The 18864-nt window shown below is 41.3% G+C and overlaps 2 protein-coding genes and 1 long non-coding RNA gene across 7 annotated transcripts in view; 1 reads left to right on the plus strand and 2 right to left on the minus strand.

Annotated features, from left to right (window-relative positions):
* The window catches only part of LOC115130795 (TBC1 domain family member 9B-like), a 47917-nt gene extending 36516 nt beyond the window's left edge, over positions 1 to 11401 (minus strand). Inside the window, 2 exon segments of the mRNA XM_029662240.2 lie at positions 1722 to 1832; positions 11133 to 11401. Of these exon segments, the coding sequence (XP_029518100.2) occupies positions 1722 to 1832; positions 11133 to 11250 (229 nt within the window). The 5' untranslated portion in view covers positions 11251 to 11401.
* A 5-nt stretch (positions 11402 to 11406) lies between these two features.
* LOC115130796 (uncharacterized) lies at positions 11407 to 13343 on the plus strand. Its single transcript, XR_003863850.2, has 2 exons — positions 11407 to 11927; positions 12155 to 13343. It is a non-coding gene; the product is annotated as an uncharacterized LOC115130796 (long non-coding RNA).
* A 1986-nt stretch (positions 13344 to 15329) lies between these two features.
* Positions 15330 to 18864, minus strand: part of LOC115130797 (E3 ubiquitin-protein ligase RNF130-like) — a 106246-nt gene continuing 102711 nt past the window's right edge. For all 5 annotated transcript variants that reach the window (XM_029662249.2, XM_029662245.2, XM_029662246.2 and 2 more), the window contains one exon: positions 15330 to 18202. In XM_029662249.2, the coding sequence (XP_029518109.1) occupies positions 18096 to 18202 (107 nt within the window). In that variant the 3' untranslated portion in view covers positions 15330 to 18095. The remainder of the gene's footprint in view (positions 18203 to 18864) is intronic.

Raw genomic sequence — 18864 nt, forward strand, 5'->3', positions numbered from 1 at the left:
ACTCCCGATCATGGCCCGTTGTGATACAGCCCGGGATCGAACCAGGGTCTGTAGTGAGATGCACTGAGATGCAGTGCCTCAGACCACTGCGTCACTCGGTAGCCCTAAATATTATTCATCACTACCACAAATTCTACTCGATAGTATTCCACTACTTATTTACTAAATATATAAATGGTCGGGCTCTCAGCTAATTTTTTTGTAATCGACCCACTAATATTTGAGTAGTTATTTGCAGAGTGAAAACTAAAGGGAGACCTGTCAGAACCTGACTATGGGATGCAGGGGGGGAGTGCGAGGGTAGAGCAAGATGAAAATTCAAAGACAGACTAATTTTCTATCCACAATGAGAGACAAATAGCTACACTGCTGTGCTATTAAACTCAATACTATTGTTTTCAATTTCGTGAAGAAGTTTCTGTTTCTTAACCAGGCAAAGCTAAATAGCAGGCTGGTGACTGGTGGTTACGGGGAAGCAAGAGAGTGGCTTGTGCGATGTGTAGCCTATGATCGGCGGCTGAGCGGCGCGGAGCCTGCGTGCCCACACTCATCGCTTGCTCCTCCACAGCTCACCAGCCTGATGTTAGCTGTGCCAGGTGTGTTAGATAATTCCCACTGCTAGAGAACAGAACCCTCGCTGCTCTGCTTATCCAGCGCTGCTAATATTCTGCTCATCATAGTAGCCTATCCAGTCCAAGTGCAAATACAAGTCACGTGGGGCCAGTCTGAGTCACTAATGTTCTAGATGGCGAGTGCGAGTCCTCAATGGTCGAGAGCAAGTTGGGTTAAAAGTCATGAAAATCGGGACTTGAGTAATACAACACTGTTCTAAAGTGTGTTCCTCTCCTTGTCACTTTAACATTCTTGGCACAGATGTGAATAAACCAGTCCCCCCGGTGACCGGTCTGGAGCTTGAAGTCACAAGCTCTTTGGCTGGAGAGTGGAGCGGATTTTAAAAAATTGGGGAGCTTCGGCCTTCTCTCGCACTCCAATTTCACTCAGGTACCGCTCAGCCATGAGTTCTGGGGTGAGAGGATGTGAGCGGAGTGGAGCAAGGAGCGCGTGTAATATGACTGGAGCGTGGAGCGGATATAATTTTTGGGGGATCGTCTGCTTTCTCTCTCGCTCCTGTACCCCTCAGCCACAAGCTCTGGAACTAGAGGTGCCAAAAGCCCTGGTTCCCACTGTGAAATATTTTAAAGTTTGCTACAAATTGAGATATTTAATTAAATAGTGATCCATTCTGACTACTACATTTGTCGTCACACAGGACCACGTGCTGAAACAGACCAATCACAGGCCGGCAGGCTACGAGGAGGCTCGCACCCTCATGCCATAGACATTAAGTTTGACTCTCTCAGGCAGGATGAAAATGACTACTTCGACCATGATCCTTAGCGTTTTTGGTGCCATCCAGCCCCATTCAGCAACGTGGCACGCTTGAAATGTAAATACTTCCGGCTTCATGTTCCATCGGGAGTTTTCCATAGGAATACGTGGATGACATCAGAGCTATCACTATCTACTGGTTGTAATATCTATGGGATAAACCTAGAACATTGCAGATCAAGGAGAGGTCTCTTAATTAACACCTGATGATAATGGATCACATTTATATATGCCTAGCGCTTTTATTCAGTTTGAATTAAATAGGCTAGCTTCAAAGAAAGTTGGTCTGTCCCAGAATATTCAGAGGTGTCATGGCATGGTTTTGCACCCACCACATGCGATGCTGCAGAAGATCTGTGAGTCCCCTGTCTGGTGCAGGATCCTATAGGGAGCCACTCTGGCACTGGAGTCCAGGACAACATCCATGGTGCCCACCAACAAGCCTGAAGAAAAGCAGCACAAGTCAGGATACTATTCGATGTATGCCCCTTACAACACTATTTACATTTGAGTCATTTAGCAGACGCTCTTAACCAATATCCAGAACGACTTACAATAGCAATTAGGGCTAAGTGTCTTTGCTCAAGGGCACAGACAGATTTTTCATCAAGTCGTCTTCAGGTTACTGGCCCAATGCTCTTAACCGCTAGGCTACCCATACAAATGCAGTATCTCACTATAATGTTTCAACTGACTAGTTGAGATAATAGGCCTACAGGAATCCCAAAAGGTGACAACAGGTCAATCAGGAATCCCAATAGGTGACTACAGGGTCAATCATCCAAAATATTGTATTGCTGTCTGGAGGAGTCCTTACTTTGCATGGATGATTTTAAGCTGGGTAAACAAAGGTTATTTGGCTATGATCTGAACTGACATCTGTTTGTTAAGCTTGAGGAAGTCTGACGCCTGCTGGCCCAAAGCCAGACATTCAAACTCACGTGTGTGCAAGCACACGCACCGCACACATACACCTCACACATTTCTACATGATTTACAATTTCATAGCCTACATTTTACGGTCTTCATGCGACTGGTGTACTGTAGGCTAGTATAAGACTTATGTTCCTAGAACTGTTCCGCAAAACAGCGGCAGTGACGCTGTGGCTAATAGAGACAGGGACTTGGGGAAGAATATATACATCAAAGGGAAATGTCAAACTCTTGTGAATGAAAGACAACTTATGTTGAGTAACTTTAAAGAGCGACTGGCTTTAAAAAGCAACACATCCCTTTGAAAATGGCCCATGTGGAATCGACATGAGTCAGAAACAGTTATTCTAGTGTCAAAATTGAATACAAAGTGTAAATAGGATAATTTTGGTCATAAAGTCAGTCTCATCTAAAACTGAGTTTTGATTTGGGTTTTGATTTGACGATGTACATTTGCCCACTAACATGGTATGAACAGCTGCAGTGGTTGCTCTCTATCAAATAGCATAGACAGCAACAGACATGCACAGCACCCCGACTTTGTTTACATATCATCTCACATTTTTTTAACTTGAGAAACACCAAACATCTTAGATGTAAAACTGCGCAACTAAAACATAAAAACATAACAATTAATTACAGATTTATCGAATTGTCTTAGATTCATTCTGAGGATTTGGAGGAAGTGAAATAGGCTTCCACATCTACAGTGTCTCATGGGGGATAAACATTATCAACCAAATGGGGAATCGGTCAGGAAACGCACCTCCAAAACTGAATTTATAATAAGAAACAGAAAGAAACACATGCCAATCGGCTCGTTCTTCGGCTCTTTAGAATTAGACTTGACGACGTCTGGGTAGTCTTTCAGATGGGGGTGATTTGGTCTAATTTAGCAATAATCTAATTAAATCATAACTGTTGAAGTAGCTAGCTACCTAACCTAAAGTTTCTAAAGAGCTCTTTAATATGAAATAGTTTTTTTATTACATGACATTGTTATTCCCTTAGTTACTAGAATAACTGGAGATACCTATATCTGGTGTTTAATGATAGCATCCAAATTCAATATGGGAGGCTCATCCAACTTCCATTGTTTTGGTCATATGACAGGGCTAGCTAAACTCATGTTGGTTGAGAAGGGTGCAATTGCGGTCCGCAATTCAGGGAGTTCCTGCATGTGGGCATTATTGCATCTGCAGTAACTAGTGATGGGAAGTTCAGCTCTTTTTACTGACTGTTCTTTTGACTGAACAAATAGACTCATTTCGTTCATTTGAATCAGTAATGCCAAGAGCACAAATGACCCCCTCCTGGCTAATGATGAACTGGAAACTCGAAAGAGTCACGATTCTACAGGCCTTCCAGTCACGTCGTTCACCATACGGGGCTTATTGGAGTGGTCAGGGAATCTCAACTGAGGAGGGGGTCGCGACCCCAACACGGGAGGATTTTAAGGGGACGTGTGCAATATATAAAATGTAATAGAAAATATTTAAGGTAACCGCCATATTGTTGCTGAATTTCACAATGTTACCGCTACACACAGGCGTGCGTGCGCTGCACAGCTTACTGTTGCTGACTTTACACGTGCAGCGCGTCGGCTGTGGTGAAATGGCTAGCTACGTTCGGACTTGGAGGGTTTTTCGCGATGCACACACTCACTGACCAATACAATAACGTTCTCGCCCCCCCATCATCTTCTGACATATATCTTGATTGCTAACTATGCAGATGTGTTCCGCAGGTATTGCACAGGCTAGCTGTCAGTAGGGCTGGGCGATATGACCAAAATATTATATCACAGTATTTTTTTTTTTTTCAATTGGACAGTATGATATTTTTAGTTTTGAATAATAAAAGTTGTGATTAGTGAGTGATCCTAGGGTGGCAACACATACAAGTGATTTCAATGAGTCTTTCTCCATTCCAATTGTTTTATGCTGTGCAATTCCACTTCAACCAAAGCAAATTCAGGTCTACACCATCACTGGTATTACCAGGCTGTATTAGCTAGCTACGTTTGCTCTTACTCAGTATATTTATTAGCTAGTTATTAGAATTAGCGTCTCACAAGATTTAGGGCAACTTGCTAAGAAAAGACAAACTAGATTTTTGCTGATGAAACACAAACTAATAGTGTCATTATAGAACACTAGAGGATTTAAATTAAGAAGCAAAGTGAAAACAGTATTGTTGTCATCAACATGTTTGCATGTGCTGCATTGACCATGCAGACTGAACGCAAGTGTCTCATGGTTGAGGAACATCAAATGCACTCCTTAAGTGATAGGTGGCGTGGCTAGGTCTGTGTGGAAAGTGGCACGGAGAGAAAGAGCAGAGAGAGATGACTCAAGTAGCGAAGTAAACTATAAAGATTGACATTACCAATGGCATATCACATTTAACAAACCAAACATTCAAATACCGGTATAGAAGGTAGAGTAAAAACCCAAACCGGTCCCTGCATCAATACCGGTATGTCATAAAATACGTTATAACGCCCAGCCCTAGCTGTCAGAGTAAAATCATGGACACATTTTTAAAAGGTGCATCTCCCTCTTCATCTACTGCTGCTTCCAATGTCAACAAAAAGGCACAGCCCCTGTCAAGAAGAGAAAATACGACCCCGGCTTCATGAAATCTGGTTTTACATATATAGAAGAGAGGCAGGGTGAGTGTAGACCGCAGTGCGTCCTATGCAACAAGCCGTTAGATAATGAGAGCATGAAACCCTCCGAACTGAAAAGGCATCTGGACTAGAGGTCGACAGATTATGATTTTTCAACGTCGATACCGATTATTGGAGGACCAAAAAAGCCAAAACCGATTAAATCGTCCGATTTTTATTTATTTATTTGTAATAATGACAATTACAACAATACTGAATGAACACTTATTTTAACTTAATATAATACATCAATAAAAACAATTTAGCCTCAAGTAAATAATGAAACATGTTCAATTTGGTTTAAATAATGCAAAATAATGCGAGTGACGTTTGAAACGCTATTAGCGCGTGCTAACTAGCTAGCCATTTCACTTCGGTTACACCAGCCTCATCTCGGGAGTTGATAGGCTTGAAGTCATAAACAGCGCAATGCTTGACGCAGAACAAAGCGCTGCTGGCATTACGCACGAAAGTGCTGTTTGAATGAATGTTTACGGGCCTGCTTCTGCCTACCACCGCTCAGTCAGATACTTAGATACTTGTATGCTTGTATGCTCAGTCAGATTATATGCAACACAGGAAACGCTAGATAATATCTAGTAATATCATCAACCATGTGTAGTTAACTAGTGATTATGATTGGTTGTTTTTTTTTATAAGATAAGTTTAATGCTAGCTAGCAACTTACCTTGGATTACTGCATTCGCGTAACAGGCAGTGTCCTTGTGGAGTGCAACGAGAGAGAGGCAGGTCGTTATTGCGTTGGAGTAGTTAACTGTAAGGTTGCAAGATTGGTTCCCCGAGCTGACAAGGTGAAAAATGGATCGTTCTGCCCCTGAACGAGGCAGTTAACCCACCGTTCCTAGGCCGTAATTGAAAATGAGAATGTGTTCTTAACGGACTTGCCTGGTTAAATAAAGGTATATAAAAAAATATATATATTTTATTTAAAAAATAAAATATATTGATTTTTTTTTTGTGGCAAATCGCAGCCCAAAAATACCGATTTCCGATTGTTATGAAAACTTGAAATCGGCCTTAATTAATTGGCCATTCCGATTAATCGGTCGACCTCTAATCTGGACACCAATTTCAATTTTTTTCACCTTTATTTAACCTGTAGTGATGCCCAGCCTGTGAACTGGACCGTTATCATCATCTGACACTAATCACCCTGTCAACTCAGATTTTCAAAATATGCTTTACAGCCAACGCTAGACAAGCATTTGTGTAAGTTTATCATAGCCTAGCATAGCATTATGCCTTGCTAGCAGCAGGCAAACTTGTCACGAAAATCAGAAAAGCAATCAAATTAAATCGTTTACCTACCTTTGATGAACTTCGGATGTTTTCACTCACGAGACTCTCAGGTAGACAGCCAAAGTTAATTTTTTCCCAAAATATTATTTTTGTAGGCGAAATAGCTCCGTTTGTTCTTCACGTTTGGCTGAGAAATCGCCCGGAAATTGCAGTCACCACAACGTTGAAAAATGTTCCAAATTAGCTCCATAATATCGACAGAAACATGGCAAACATTGTTTAGAATCGATCCTCAAGGTGTTTTTCTAATATCTATTCGATAATATATCCGTTGGGACAATTCCTTTTTCTCTAGGACCGATTGGAGTAATGGCTACCTCTGCACTTTACACGAGAATCTCTCTCGGAGCCACCATGTGACCACTTACGCAATGTGCCCCCATACGTAAAACTACGTCACAATGCTGTAGACACCTTGGGGAATACGTAGAAAGCGTAAGCTCGTTGATGGTACATTCACAGCTATATAGGGAGTCATTGGAACGCAGCGCTTTCAAAACCTGGGGCACTTCCGGATTGGATTTTTCTCAGGCTTTCGCCTGCAACATCAGTTCTGTTATACTCACAGACAATATCTTTACAGTTTTGGAAACATTAGAGTGTTTTCTATCCAGCTGTCAATTATATGCATATTCTAGCATCTTTTCCTGACAAAATATCCCCTTTAAAACGGGAACGTTTTTTTCCCAAAACCAGGCAGGCAAGTTGAGAACAAGTTCTCATTTGCAACTGCGACCTGGCCAAGACAAAGCAAAGTAGTTCGACACATACAACAACACAGAGCTACACATGAAATAAACAAACATACAATCAATAATCCAGTAGAAAAATCTGTAAACAGCATGTACAAATGAAGTAGGATAAGAGAGTTAACATAGTGAACAACAACTCATTAACCTGTTTATTTATTGCGTGTGTCTGTCTGTCTGTGTGTGTGCGCACGTATGGCCTATCAGTGGTAAAGCTGGAGGTGTTTCTTCAGTTTGATAAGTTTATTGAAGCCTGGGGTGATGGTTGACAGGGAAACTGAGGTATTGCTGGCTGTCCAGTTTGTTTCTGCTTTTAGTTTTTCGCAGCAATCTCTGCTCGAAGCTCATAAAAGCGACCCAACACTTTATCCCTAGAAAGCTTTTTGCGGAACTCTTTTTGATATAGTTGACACACTTGATCACATCCTGGAGAGTGACGTGGAGCTCAGGCACCATGTCCTTCGCTGCCAATGCCTCCCTGTGTAGGAAGCAGTGGTTCCATGTCGCACTTGGTGCTCTCTCCAGGATCTGCATTATTACTCCGGTGTGCTTTCTCCTCATGGCAACTGCCCCATCAGTGGTTACACCGACGCACCCATCCCAGGCCAGTCCCACGGAGCTCAGGTGCATATCCATTGTGTTAAAGACCGCCTCTGCGGTGGTGGTGGTGGGCAAATCAGCACTAAAAAGGAACTGCTCCTCGAAGTTAGTATCCGACACGTGTCTGACATAGACCATTAGAATTGTATGGTTAGCCACATCTTTGGATTCATCAAGTTGCTGTGCGTAATGGCCATTTTCACTGATATGCTCTGATGTCTGGCGCGTTATGTCCTCAGACATGTCCTTGATTCTCCTCCTCATGGTGTCATTGGATAGGGGTATAGTTTTAAGTTTGTTGGGGGCTGACTCTCCCAAGATTTCCGTGCACATATCAATCGCAGCAGGGAGTATGAAATCCTCTGTGCTGGTGTGGGCTTTTATGCACTTAGCAATGTGCTGGGGTACAAGGTATGATGCGCGAAGTGCATTTTCTTGTACCGTGCATACGTTCTTCAATGGGTCTTGAGGCCACCAGGTATCGACATCTTCTTTAAAAAACGTCAGCTGTCTTATTGTTGTGACTTGGATGCTTGGTGGGCCCCTACAAATCAGCCGGGCTAGACAATCTGGACCCTCTCTTTCTAAAATTATCTGCTTGTTGTTGCAACCCCCATTACAAACCTGTTCAACCTCTCTTTCGTATCGTCTGAGATTCCCATAGATTGGAAAGCTAGCGCGGTCATCCCCCTCTTCAAAGGGGGAGACACTCTAGACCCAAACTGCTACAGACCGATGTCTATTCTACCCTGCCTTTCTAAGTTCTTTGAAAGCCAAGTTAACAAACAGATTACCAACCATTTCGAATCTCATCGTACCTTCTCCGCTATGCAATCTGGTTTCAGAGCTGGTCATGGGTGCACCTCAGCCACGCTCAAGGTCCTAAACAATATCATAACCGCTGTTGTCCAGACCTCTTGCAGTCTCTTTGGGAGTGCCACAGGGTTCAATTCTCAGGCTGACTCTCTTCTCTGTATACATCAATGATGTCGCTCTTGCTGCTGGTGATTCATTGAGCCACCTCTACGCATACGATACCATTCTGTATACCTCTGGCCCTTCTTTGGACACTGTGTTAACTAACCTTCAGATGAGCGTCAATGCCATACAACTCTAATTCCGTGGCTTCCAACTGCCCTTAAATGCAAGTCAAACTAAATGCATGCTCTTCAACCGTTCACTGCCCGCACCTGCCGCCCGTCCAGCATCACTACTCTGGACGGTTCTGACTTAGAATATGTGGACAACTACAAATACCTAGGTGTCTGGTTAGACTGCAAATTCTCCTTCCAGACTCACATTAAACATCTCCAATCCAAAATTAAATCTAGAATTGGCTACCTATCATGCAACAAAGCATGATTCACTCATGCTGCCAAACATACCCTTGTAAAACTGACCATCCTACCGATCCTCGACTTCGGCGATGTCATTTACAAAATAGCATCCAACACTCTACTCAACAAATTAGATGCAGTCTATCAGTGCCATCCGTTTTGTCACCAGAACCCCATATACTACCCACCACTGCGACCTGTATGCTCTCGTTGGCTGGCCCTCGCTTCATACTCATCGCCAAACCCACTGGCTCCAGGTCATCTACAAGTGTGCTAGGTAAAGCCCCGCCTTATCTCAGCTCAATGGTCACCATAGCAGCACCACCCGTAGCACGCGCTCCATCAGGTATATCTCACTGGTCACCCCCAAAGCCAATTCTTCCTTTGGCTGCCTCTCCTTCCAGTTCTCTGCTGCCAATGACTGGAACGAACTGCAAAAATATCTGAAGCTGGAGACTCTTACCTCCCTCACTAGCTTTAAGCACCAGCTGTCAGAGCAGCTCACAGATCACTGCACCTGCACATAGCTCATCTGTAAATAGCCCATCCAATCTACCTCATCCCCATACTTTATTTATTTATCTTGCTCCTTTGCACCCCAGTATCTCTACTTGCACATTCATCTTCTGCACACCCTACCATTCCAGTGTTTAATTGCTATATTGTAATTACTTTGCCACCATGGCCTATTTATTGCCTTAAGTATTATTGTTCATTAATACTGACATTCATATTACATTTTATTAAACTGGTTAAAAACATACACCTTTAAAAAAAAACGTTAAGGTTGTGAAACTATTCACAAGGTAATTGATGATTAAGAATTCCTAATGATTGCTGTTTTTCTCTATTTTAAAAACTGTTGTGTTACTGTTCATTAACATTATTGAACTGGTTTTGATGTCATGTTCCGAGTCTGATAATGTATTACACACCACTCCTGAACTGGTCTCCTAATTAAAATGGCTTATTCTTGAATTCATAATAAATGTTCTCTCAGTTAATATGGCTGTGTAATGACTTTAATACTATAAGAGTAGACCGTGATTTTGCAAGTGAAGCCTTCCCAATAAGGCAGCAGCAATACAACATTCCAAAATGGGATTATCAACAGTCCATAATATTGCATCACGACTCAATTGTCATTGTCAAATGTGGGTCCCCAAGCAAAACCAGTTGAGAACCACTGCTTTAAACAATGTACATATGTTGATTGCTAGGCATTCAAATAAGATTATTTATTGACACATTTGAAACGAGCTCTGGCTGTGGCCACTACAAGACTAGATTGTAAACAACTCTTTGCGGAATGCATTGCTTGACTGCCATAACGGTCGGTACGGTAGGTACCATAACGTTGGATGCCAACCGGCGATAAAAACCCACAGAAGAATAGTCGAGGGCGACAACGGTAGACAGTGTCCTTTAGCAGGTGGGAGTGAAGGACTAACGTTAGCTAGCTTGTCCTTGGGGACTCCGATACACAATAGGCGGGAACGACACCTTGTGCTCACATGGTTGGCTAGCGGTGTTGCCCCGGCCTGCTCTGTACCAGAGGAACTAGAGGGAACGACGCAGGTAGACAGTGGCCTTCGCCCCCCTGCTGGTCGGTGCACTGTTTTACGGCACTTCAGTTGATGATAGCGAGAGAAGGTTTTCGTATATGCAGGAACCAATGGGATGTTCGGGAGATGGGGTCGTTTATGATGGAACTAATTGTATGCTGGAGGGGGCGTTCCGAAAATGCAGAAATACCTAAATGCAAGAACGCCCCGAATTGCGGTCCGCAATCAAACAGTATTGGGTTGGTTAGGCTGACATAGTTTACTAGCTATGTGTACTGTTTAGTGGTGCATGTGAGAAAATGCACATACTTCCAGCAAATAAAACCTATCAACGATGTTAGTAGTAGCTGCAGACGAAGAAAAAACAACGCGCTAGCATGGTTAGCCAGCTCCACTTTACACGTCAACATCAACAGCTAGCCTGCGCGCTAGCTAACGTTACCTTGCTAAAACACCAAGCTGTCTAGCTAACGTTAGCTAAATCCCTCATTACATTAGCCAACGAAAATGACATGTTTTCATAAACATGAGAGCAATTTTAAACCAAATAATGTTATTGTATAGTTACCAGTGATGCCCCCTCCTTTGCCATGGCCCTTTCTCCTCTGGAGAATGAAGAAGGGGTTCGCCCTTTCGCTAACCCACAGAGCGTTGGCAAGCAACACCTCCTCTGGGGTTATCCACATTTTGAATAAGCTTTTTCCAAATTACACACTTATTGTTGGATATTATGGTGCAAAGTGTACGGTAAGCGACTTCACACAAGCATGTTTTGCAGACGTGTTGCCTGCTGTTTTGAGTTCATGTCCGTCTGTGCAGCTGGTTGTTCTGCTGTTGTCTACTCGAAAACGGTTTACACTAGTTACCACAGCCACAAAGTCAACAGAGTATATAGTAAAAATTCGTGGAAACAAAACTTTAGCTTTTTGGTCTTGATTTAACGTTAGGGCTAGTAGTGGTGTGATTAAGGCCAGGTTTAAAATTCAATTTTAAGAAGAGTAATTGTAGAAATAGGCTGGGATAACTAGTGACGACCCTCGAAACTGGTCGCTTTCTACTTTTACGTAAACACGTCCACTTTACGTTCATATCATAGTGTACATCGCTGCTTGACTCACTGTATTAATTTAACCTATTTAATCCAATCGGTGACAATCGTGACCGTAAAAAAACGTTTTCAGTTATAAGGCTCTAAAATGTGTATGTATCAATGCATTCACTGCAAGTATTGAAATAATAAAGGGTCCCAATGAAATATGTGCAGTGTCACATGTTTAGTGTAATTTGTCACATGACCAGAGCTGTTTACTTCCTGGTTGCACCATGAGAAGACGATGGCTGCATCAAAGCTCCCAAACAAAAGGTTAGTAAACTATGTTAACATAAAGATGGGACAAGGATTTTTGGTACACATCATCTTTAAAGTGTCTAGTATTGATATATGGATTTGCAATTATTCAACTTTGTTCAGTGTGGTCATAGAATGTGTAAACATGTTGACGGCAACAATAGTGACCGGTGGGATAACAGTGCATCTAGGTATACATAGTTCTTGTTCTACCTAACTTTCTACTCTGTTCTTTCTTTTAGTTTCACTTTGAGTCAAATTCTGGATATGTTGGATCTAGGTGACTTCCCAGACAAGGCATGTAAACATTGCAGTTATCCCTCATAATGAGAAAGATGCTGTCCTCCGTGATTGTAATAGTGACGGGTCAGATATGGACTATGGACAGGCCATTTGCCAGCCAGGCTGTTGAATGCATATGCTGATCCTATGCAAACAGATCATGACAGGAACAACATTATCAGGGATGATGACCTATCCACCCCCCATTGTTAATAATGAAGAGCCAAGGGCCTCTACCTGACCGAGCGGTCAGCCAGAAGAGCCAGGGGAAAAGCTGCAAGTGGTCAAAAATAAAGATTGAGTGTTCAAAGATGCCTGCCACCGATGTGATTCCAAACCACATAGTATACAGCCCAAATGTGCAAAAGTTTGGCACGAAACCACTGAGCCACGGAAGGAGATCTTTACTGGCTGTTACTGTTGAAGATCAGGCAAGATATGACAAAGCTTCTTACTGGCCAATCAACATGATGCACCGGTTCCAGAGATGTCGTCATTGTGACAAACACACTACCTATGCAAGTGAAAAATGCAAAGCGCCACTGTACATTGAGTGCTTCAAAATATACCATGGACAGTAGAAAAGGAGATAAGAGTGAATGAAAAAGGGCCGAAAAAGAAAAATAGAAAAGTGGATAAAGGGTGAGAAGAAGCAGTACAACAGACTCTTGGAAGAAAATAAAAGTACACGAAAAAGACAATCAAAATGAATCAAAATATTTTTTGGGGAAAAGGTCAATTGATTAGTGATGCACAAACTAATCATGCACTTGGTTCTGAAGCCTACCTCTATGATATATATATATATATGCACTCAATGTGGTGCTTTTTATGTATATATATTATTTTGTTTAGCATAGGCCTCTACTTGAATGCATATTCTACAGGCTACCTCTATCCTAAATGTTACCTTTATGTTCAGTGGAAATTAATCACACGACTGCTATACAGTTATGAGTGTTGCACTAAAATGTCACAATGACAATGTTAAAATGAATATTGCACTAAAGTACAAGTTCAAATGTTAAAGTAACAATATTAAGATCTCAATACATGTTGCACTAAAGTACAAGTGCAAATGTTACAATAAAGTAACAATATTAATGTCTCAATACATGTTGCACTAAAGTAACAATGTTGAAATACGTTGATGGTTGTTGTTTTTTGTCTTTGCTCTCAGTATTCATATCGGTGTTGTATAAGGGTTTTTGATATGTAAAATAATCACACTAGAATGTGATGGGGCATTCTAGTGGCAATATTGGGGACTGCCAGTGACAGAGTTTTAAATGTGTTAATAACTGGGCTGGGATATATAAGAATTTTGATGACTGCATAGGAGAAATGTTAATTCAGTATACATAACATTATCCCACCGGTCACAACACACTTTCACATGAAAATGTAAAAAAAATAATGATTGATTATTTCAAAGGGTTACTATGACACTTGATTTGGATATTTTCATATCTGGGAAAAATTCAGGATTAAATGGGTTAAGTGAAAATGTAATCACAAACCACTTTCCCTGCACAGTTTTTATGTTCTGGACTTTGAGTTCAGAACTTGACAAAGTGAAACTAAAAGAAATATAAAACAAATGACAGCTCTGATGGTAGTTTCGGTACAATTGTATAAATGCCGACTGATCATTTGTTTGTTCGACATGGTGTGATATTTTTGCATCGGTGTAATTAATTATGCGACAAATGGTGGCGGAAATGCCTTTATGCGCAAATATTTATATTAATAACAGTAAACTTGGAGTCACGCAATCATATGGTGTGTGATCCTCCAACTATGACTTATGAAACAATGCAGTTTATTCAGCCTGGCCCCAGACTAGACGTAATATAGTATACTGAACAAAAATATGAACGCAATATCCAACAATTTAAAAGATTTAACTGAGTTCATAAGAGGAAATCAATCAATTGAAATAAATAAATTAGGCCCTAATCTATGGATTTGACATGACTGAGCAGGGGCACAACCATGGATGGGCCTGGGAACGGCATAGGCCAATCAGAATGAGTTTTTCAGAATGAGTTTTTCCCAAGGAAAGGGCTATATTACAGACAGAAATATTCCTCAGTTCATCAGCTCTCCAGGTAGTTGGTTTCAGATGATTCCACAGGTGAAGAAGCTGGATGTGGAAGTCCTGGGCTGGAATAACCGGTTACACATCGTCTGCAGTTGTGAAGCCGGTAGGACATACTGCCAAATTCTCTAAAACGATGTTGGAGGCATCTTGTGATAGAGGAATGAACATTTAATTCTCTGGCAACAGCTCTGGTGGACATTCCTGCAGTCAGCATGCCAGTTGCAAGCTGTGGCATTTGTCCCCAGCACAAGGTGCACATGTGTAATGATCATGCTGTTCAATCATCTTGATATGCCACACCTGTGGATTATCTTGGCAAAGGAAAAATGCTCACTAACATGGATGTAAACACATTTGTGCACAACATTTTAGAGAAACCTTTAGTGCGTTTGGACATTTCTGGGATCTTTTATTTCAGCTCAAGAAACATGAGACTAACACTTTTACATGTTGCATTTATATTTTTGTTCAGTATATTTTTTAAAGATAATCTTTGAGAACTAATAATTACCAATACAAATTAGACAAAGATTCTAAAATTCCAAAAATGTTATGGCATTTGATTTAATGCCAAATCATGCCCCAAATTCATTATGCCAATGAACGCTCCCTATAGCTATGTTTCCATCTACTTGGCAACAGATTTTCATGCAAATATTCAACAGTGGTGTATTTCCACCAAACGGTTTTGTTGCGGATAAAAGTCAATTCGTGATGACGTAGTGCACACAATTTACTTTTTTGTTTTAAGTTTTCATGTACCGAATAAAAATCTAAAGTTCAATGCGTTTCTATCACGTTCTCAACAACCGATAGTTGTCACAAACTGTTGCATTAAATAGCATATGTACCTACTCTGGTCTTGGCATCTGCGCTCTAGCAAACAGCTTGCAGATACAGTACAGGTAGGCTTGTCTACATTAGATTATTATGTATATTTATATTTGTCAAATGGCAATCAAGTACCGACCATCGTGCCCCTAGACCCTCTATTTATTGGAAAGGAGCATCAAGCTCATCACCATACACTGTGAAGTTAATAATTTATTTAATCTGAATAGATAAATAGAATCTTCTCCAAACTCCAGCTGAAATGTTAATAACATTGGGCTGTGTTTCATGAAGAAGCGGCACACATTGGAATGGGCATCAACATGACATAGGCAATAATTACACTTTTAATGCTGAGGCAGTGCTGTATGTAACACAGTGACCTGAAACTGACACACTCCCCTCCCCGCGTTACATCATCGCAAATATCAGATAAAGATAACACAAGGGGACAACAAGAACAGAGGACAAACCCTTCCACCCAATTCGCTTGTACAAGATTGTGAAAGAAAAACAAACAGTACTTCAAGAGGCCGGTTTAGAGATATAATGTATATAGATTGTATATACTGTGTGTGTATATACACATACATACATATATACATACACAGTACCAGGCAAAAGTTTGAACACTTACTTATTCAAGGGTTTTTATTTTTTTACTATTTTCTACATTGTAGAATAATAGTGAAGACATCAAAACTATGAAATAACATATGTAACCAAAAAAAGGTGTTAAACAAATCAAAATCTGTTATATTTCAGATTCTTCAATGTAGCCACCCTTTGCACATTATTGGCATTTCTCAAACAGCGTCATGAGGTCACCTGTAATGCATTTCAATTAACAGGTGTGTCTTGTTAAAAGTTAATTAGCGGAATTTCTTTCCTTCCTAATGCTTTTGAGCTAATCAGCTGTGTTGCCACATGGTAGGGGTGGTATACAGAAGATGGTATTTTATCAAATAGGGCTGAGTCCATTATATGGCAAGAACAGCTCAAATAAGCAAAGAGAAACGACAGTTGATCGTTACTTTAAGACATGAAGCTCAGTTAATACAGAACATTTCAAGAACTTTGAAAGTTTCTTCAAGTGCAGTTGCAAAAACCAAGTGCTATGATGAAACTGGCTCTCATGAGGACCGCCACAGGAAAGGAAGACCCAGATTTACCTCTGCTGCAGAGGATAAGTTCATTAGAGTTAAGTGCACCACAGATTGCACCCCAAATAAATGCTTCAGTTCAAGTAACAGACACATCTCAACATCAACTGTTGGAAACTGTGTGGATCAGGCCTTCATGGTCAAATTGCTGCAAAGAAACCACTACTAAAGGACACCAATAAGAATAAGAGAGACTTGCTTGGGCCAAGAAACACAAGCATGAGTCCAAATGAGAGATTTTTTGGTTCCAACCGCCGTGTCTTTGTGAGACACAGAGTAGGTGAACGGATGATCTCCGTTTGTGTGGTTCACACTGTGAAGCATGGAGGAGGAGGTGTGATGGTGTGGGGGTGCTTTGCTAGCGACACTGCCAGTGATTTATTTAGAATTCGAGGCACATCTAACCAGCATGGCTACCACAGCAATAAGCCATTCCATCTAGTTTGCACTTAGAGGGAGTATAATTAGTTTTTCAACAGGACAATGACCCAAAACACACCTCCAGGCTGTGTAAGGGCTATTTGACCAAGAAGGAGAGTGATGGAGTGCTGTATCAGATGACCTGGCCTCACAATCACCCGACCTCAACCCTTCTGAGATGGTTCGGGATGAGTTGGACCGCAGAGTGAAGGAAAAGCAGCCAACAAGTGCTCAGCATATGTGAGAACTCCTTCAAGACTGTTGGAAAAGCATTCCAGGTGAAGCTGGTTGAGAGAATAACAATGGTGTGCAAAGCTGTCATCAAGGCAAAGGGTGGCTACTTTGAAGACTCAAATATAATATAGTTGATTTGTTTAACACTTCTTTTGGTTACTACATGATTCCATGTGTTATTTCATAGTTTTGACGTCTTCACTATCATTCTAAAATGTAAAAAATAAAGAAAAACCTTAGGTGTGGCCAAACTTTTGACTGGTACTGTGCACACACACACAAGGGTTGATTAATACACGATCTGGGTATTTCATAGGCTTTAAGTACACGTTAAAATGTTTTTTTTTTCTTCAAATTTTTATACAGAGACATTGGTTTTGCTATAGGGAAGTAATACTGCTTTTCAAAGAGTTCAGAATGTTGCATCACTGCATGTCCATTGTTCCACTGGTCTTATTCTTGAACCCAGTCACAATGGTGGGTGCATTACACCAGTCACTTGAGGCATGGCCATATAGAGGGAGAGACTAGGCATGTCTGGACATGTCCCACCAGTCAAAATATCCTCTCCACTGTCGTTTAGGCAGCATAGTAAATACAACAGAGCCAACTGGTCCACCAGGGAAGAAAGAGACCTTTCTTACTGCATTAGAGCCAAAGGAAGCTAAATTAAATGACGGTTTGCTAATCATATATACAGATTTATTGTAGGCTGCACGAACAAGTGGTTTATTATTTCTAGCACACTTGAAATGGACGATACGCCGAGATCCTGCAAAGTAAGACTAGAAAGGGCTAATTCCCCACTACCGCATCTAGAAACAGATGTCAGAGTCAGTTGTTGAAATGAAAGTGTCAAGGAAGGACTTTACTGAATATCTAACCAGGGGAGAATAGAGGACAATAATCCCCCCTCTTCTTTTTGACAGGCAATAATAGTACATTCTGCACTGGTAGAAAATATCTGATGTCATCATGTCATTGCTCCACAGGTTAGTCAAGGTTGTCATCTAGGTTGTTGTGCCGCTCCTACCCCCCCCCCCCCCCACACACACACAATGACTCGCAGGTGTGCAGGAAGTTACAAGGCCATCTGTCCCTTGGTGTGTGTGTGTGTGGGGGGGGGGGTCGAAACCATGGCGACGACCCTCACGACTTGTCATCGTAGCGGTCGAGCGATGCCTGGGTGTCAGGTAGCTCCATCTCACAGACCAAACTGAGTGGGGACAGGGAGTTCCGGTTGAAGAAGTGGCCACCTGCAAAGAAACATGGGAAGATGTCATTTTTCTTGGTGTCACTGACATTGACATCTGTCAGTAAGATTCCTAACTAGAAAAGCTGATGCTAGCACCATAAACAAAGGTATTATTCATACGTAATCATTTTTTCTTGGCATCTGTAAACATTATTGCAGGAGACACTGGGATTGGACACCATGATCGACATTTACAGTTGAGTAATAATGTGAGGGTGGGTGAGGTCAAACTGAACAGTGACATTAAGGCAATTCCACAGTAACAGAAAGATGCTGTGACTCTGATTTTCCACTTTAAACGTATGCCAAAACAAAAAACACTTATTGCAAAGTTAAACAAACCATGAAGCAAACTGTGAACAAGGACTACTTTTAACAATTTCCACTGAAAATTTGACTCTAAGTTTGGTAATAGAATGATGGTTTGTGCCGTCATTCTGTTACCAAACCTTGCATCTGCTCTAAGTAAATATTTATTTATTGGGAAAATGTCTAAAAGTCGTCCTTGTGCATGGAGTTGTATGGTTTGTTTAACTTTGCAATCATTGGTTTTTGTTTGGCATACATTTTAAAGTGGAAAATCTGAGTCTCTGCATCATTCCCTAACCATGGAATTGCCCATTGTGAATCTTCAAAGATCCTCAACATGCTATACAACCTCAA

This window comes from Oncorhynchus nerka, linkage group LG6, assembly GCF_034236695.1.
Source record: "Oncorhynchus nerka isolate Pitt River linkage group LG6, Oner_Uvic_2.0, whole genome shotgun sequence".
In the NCBI taxonomy this organism is placed as follows: Eukaryota; Metazoa; Chordata; class Actinopteri; order Salmoniformes; family Salmonidae; genus Oncorhynchus; species Oncorhynchus nerka.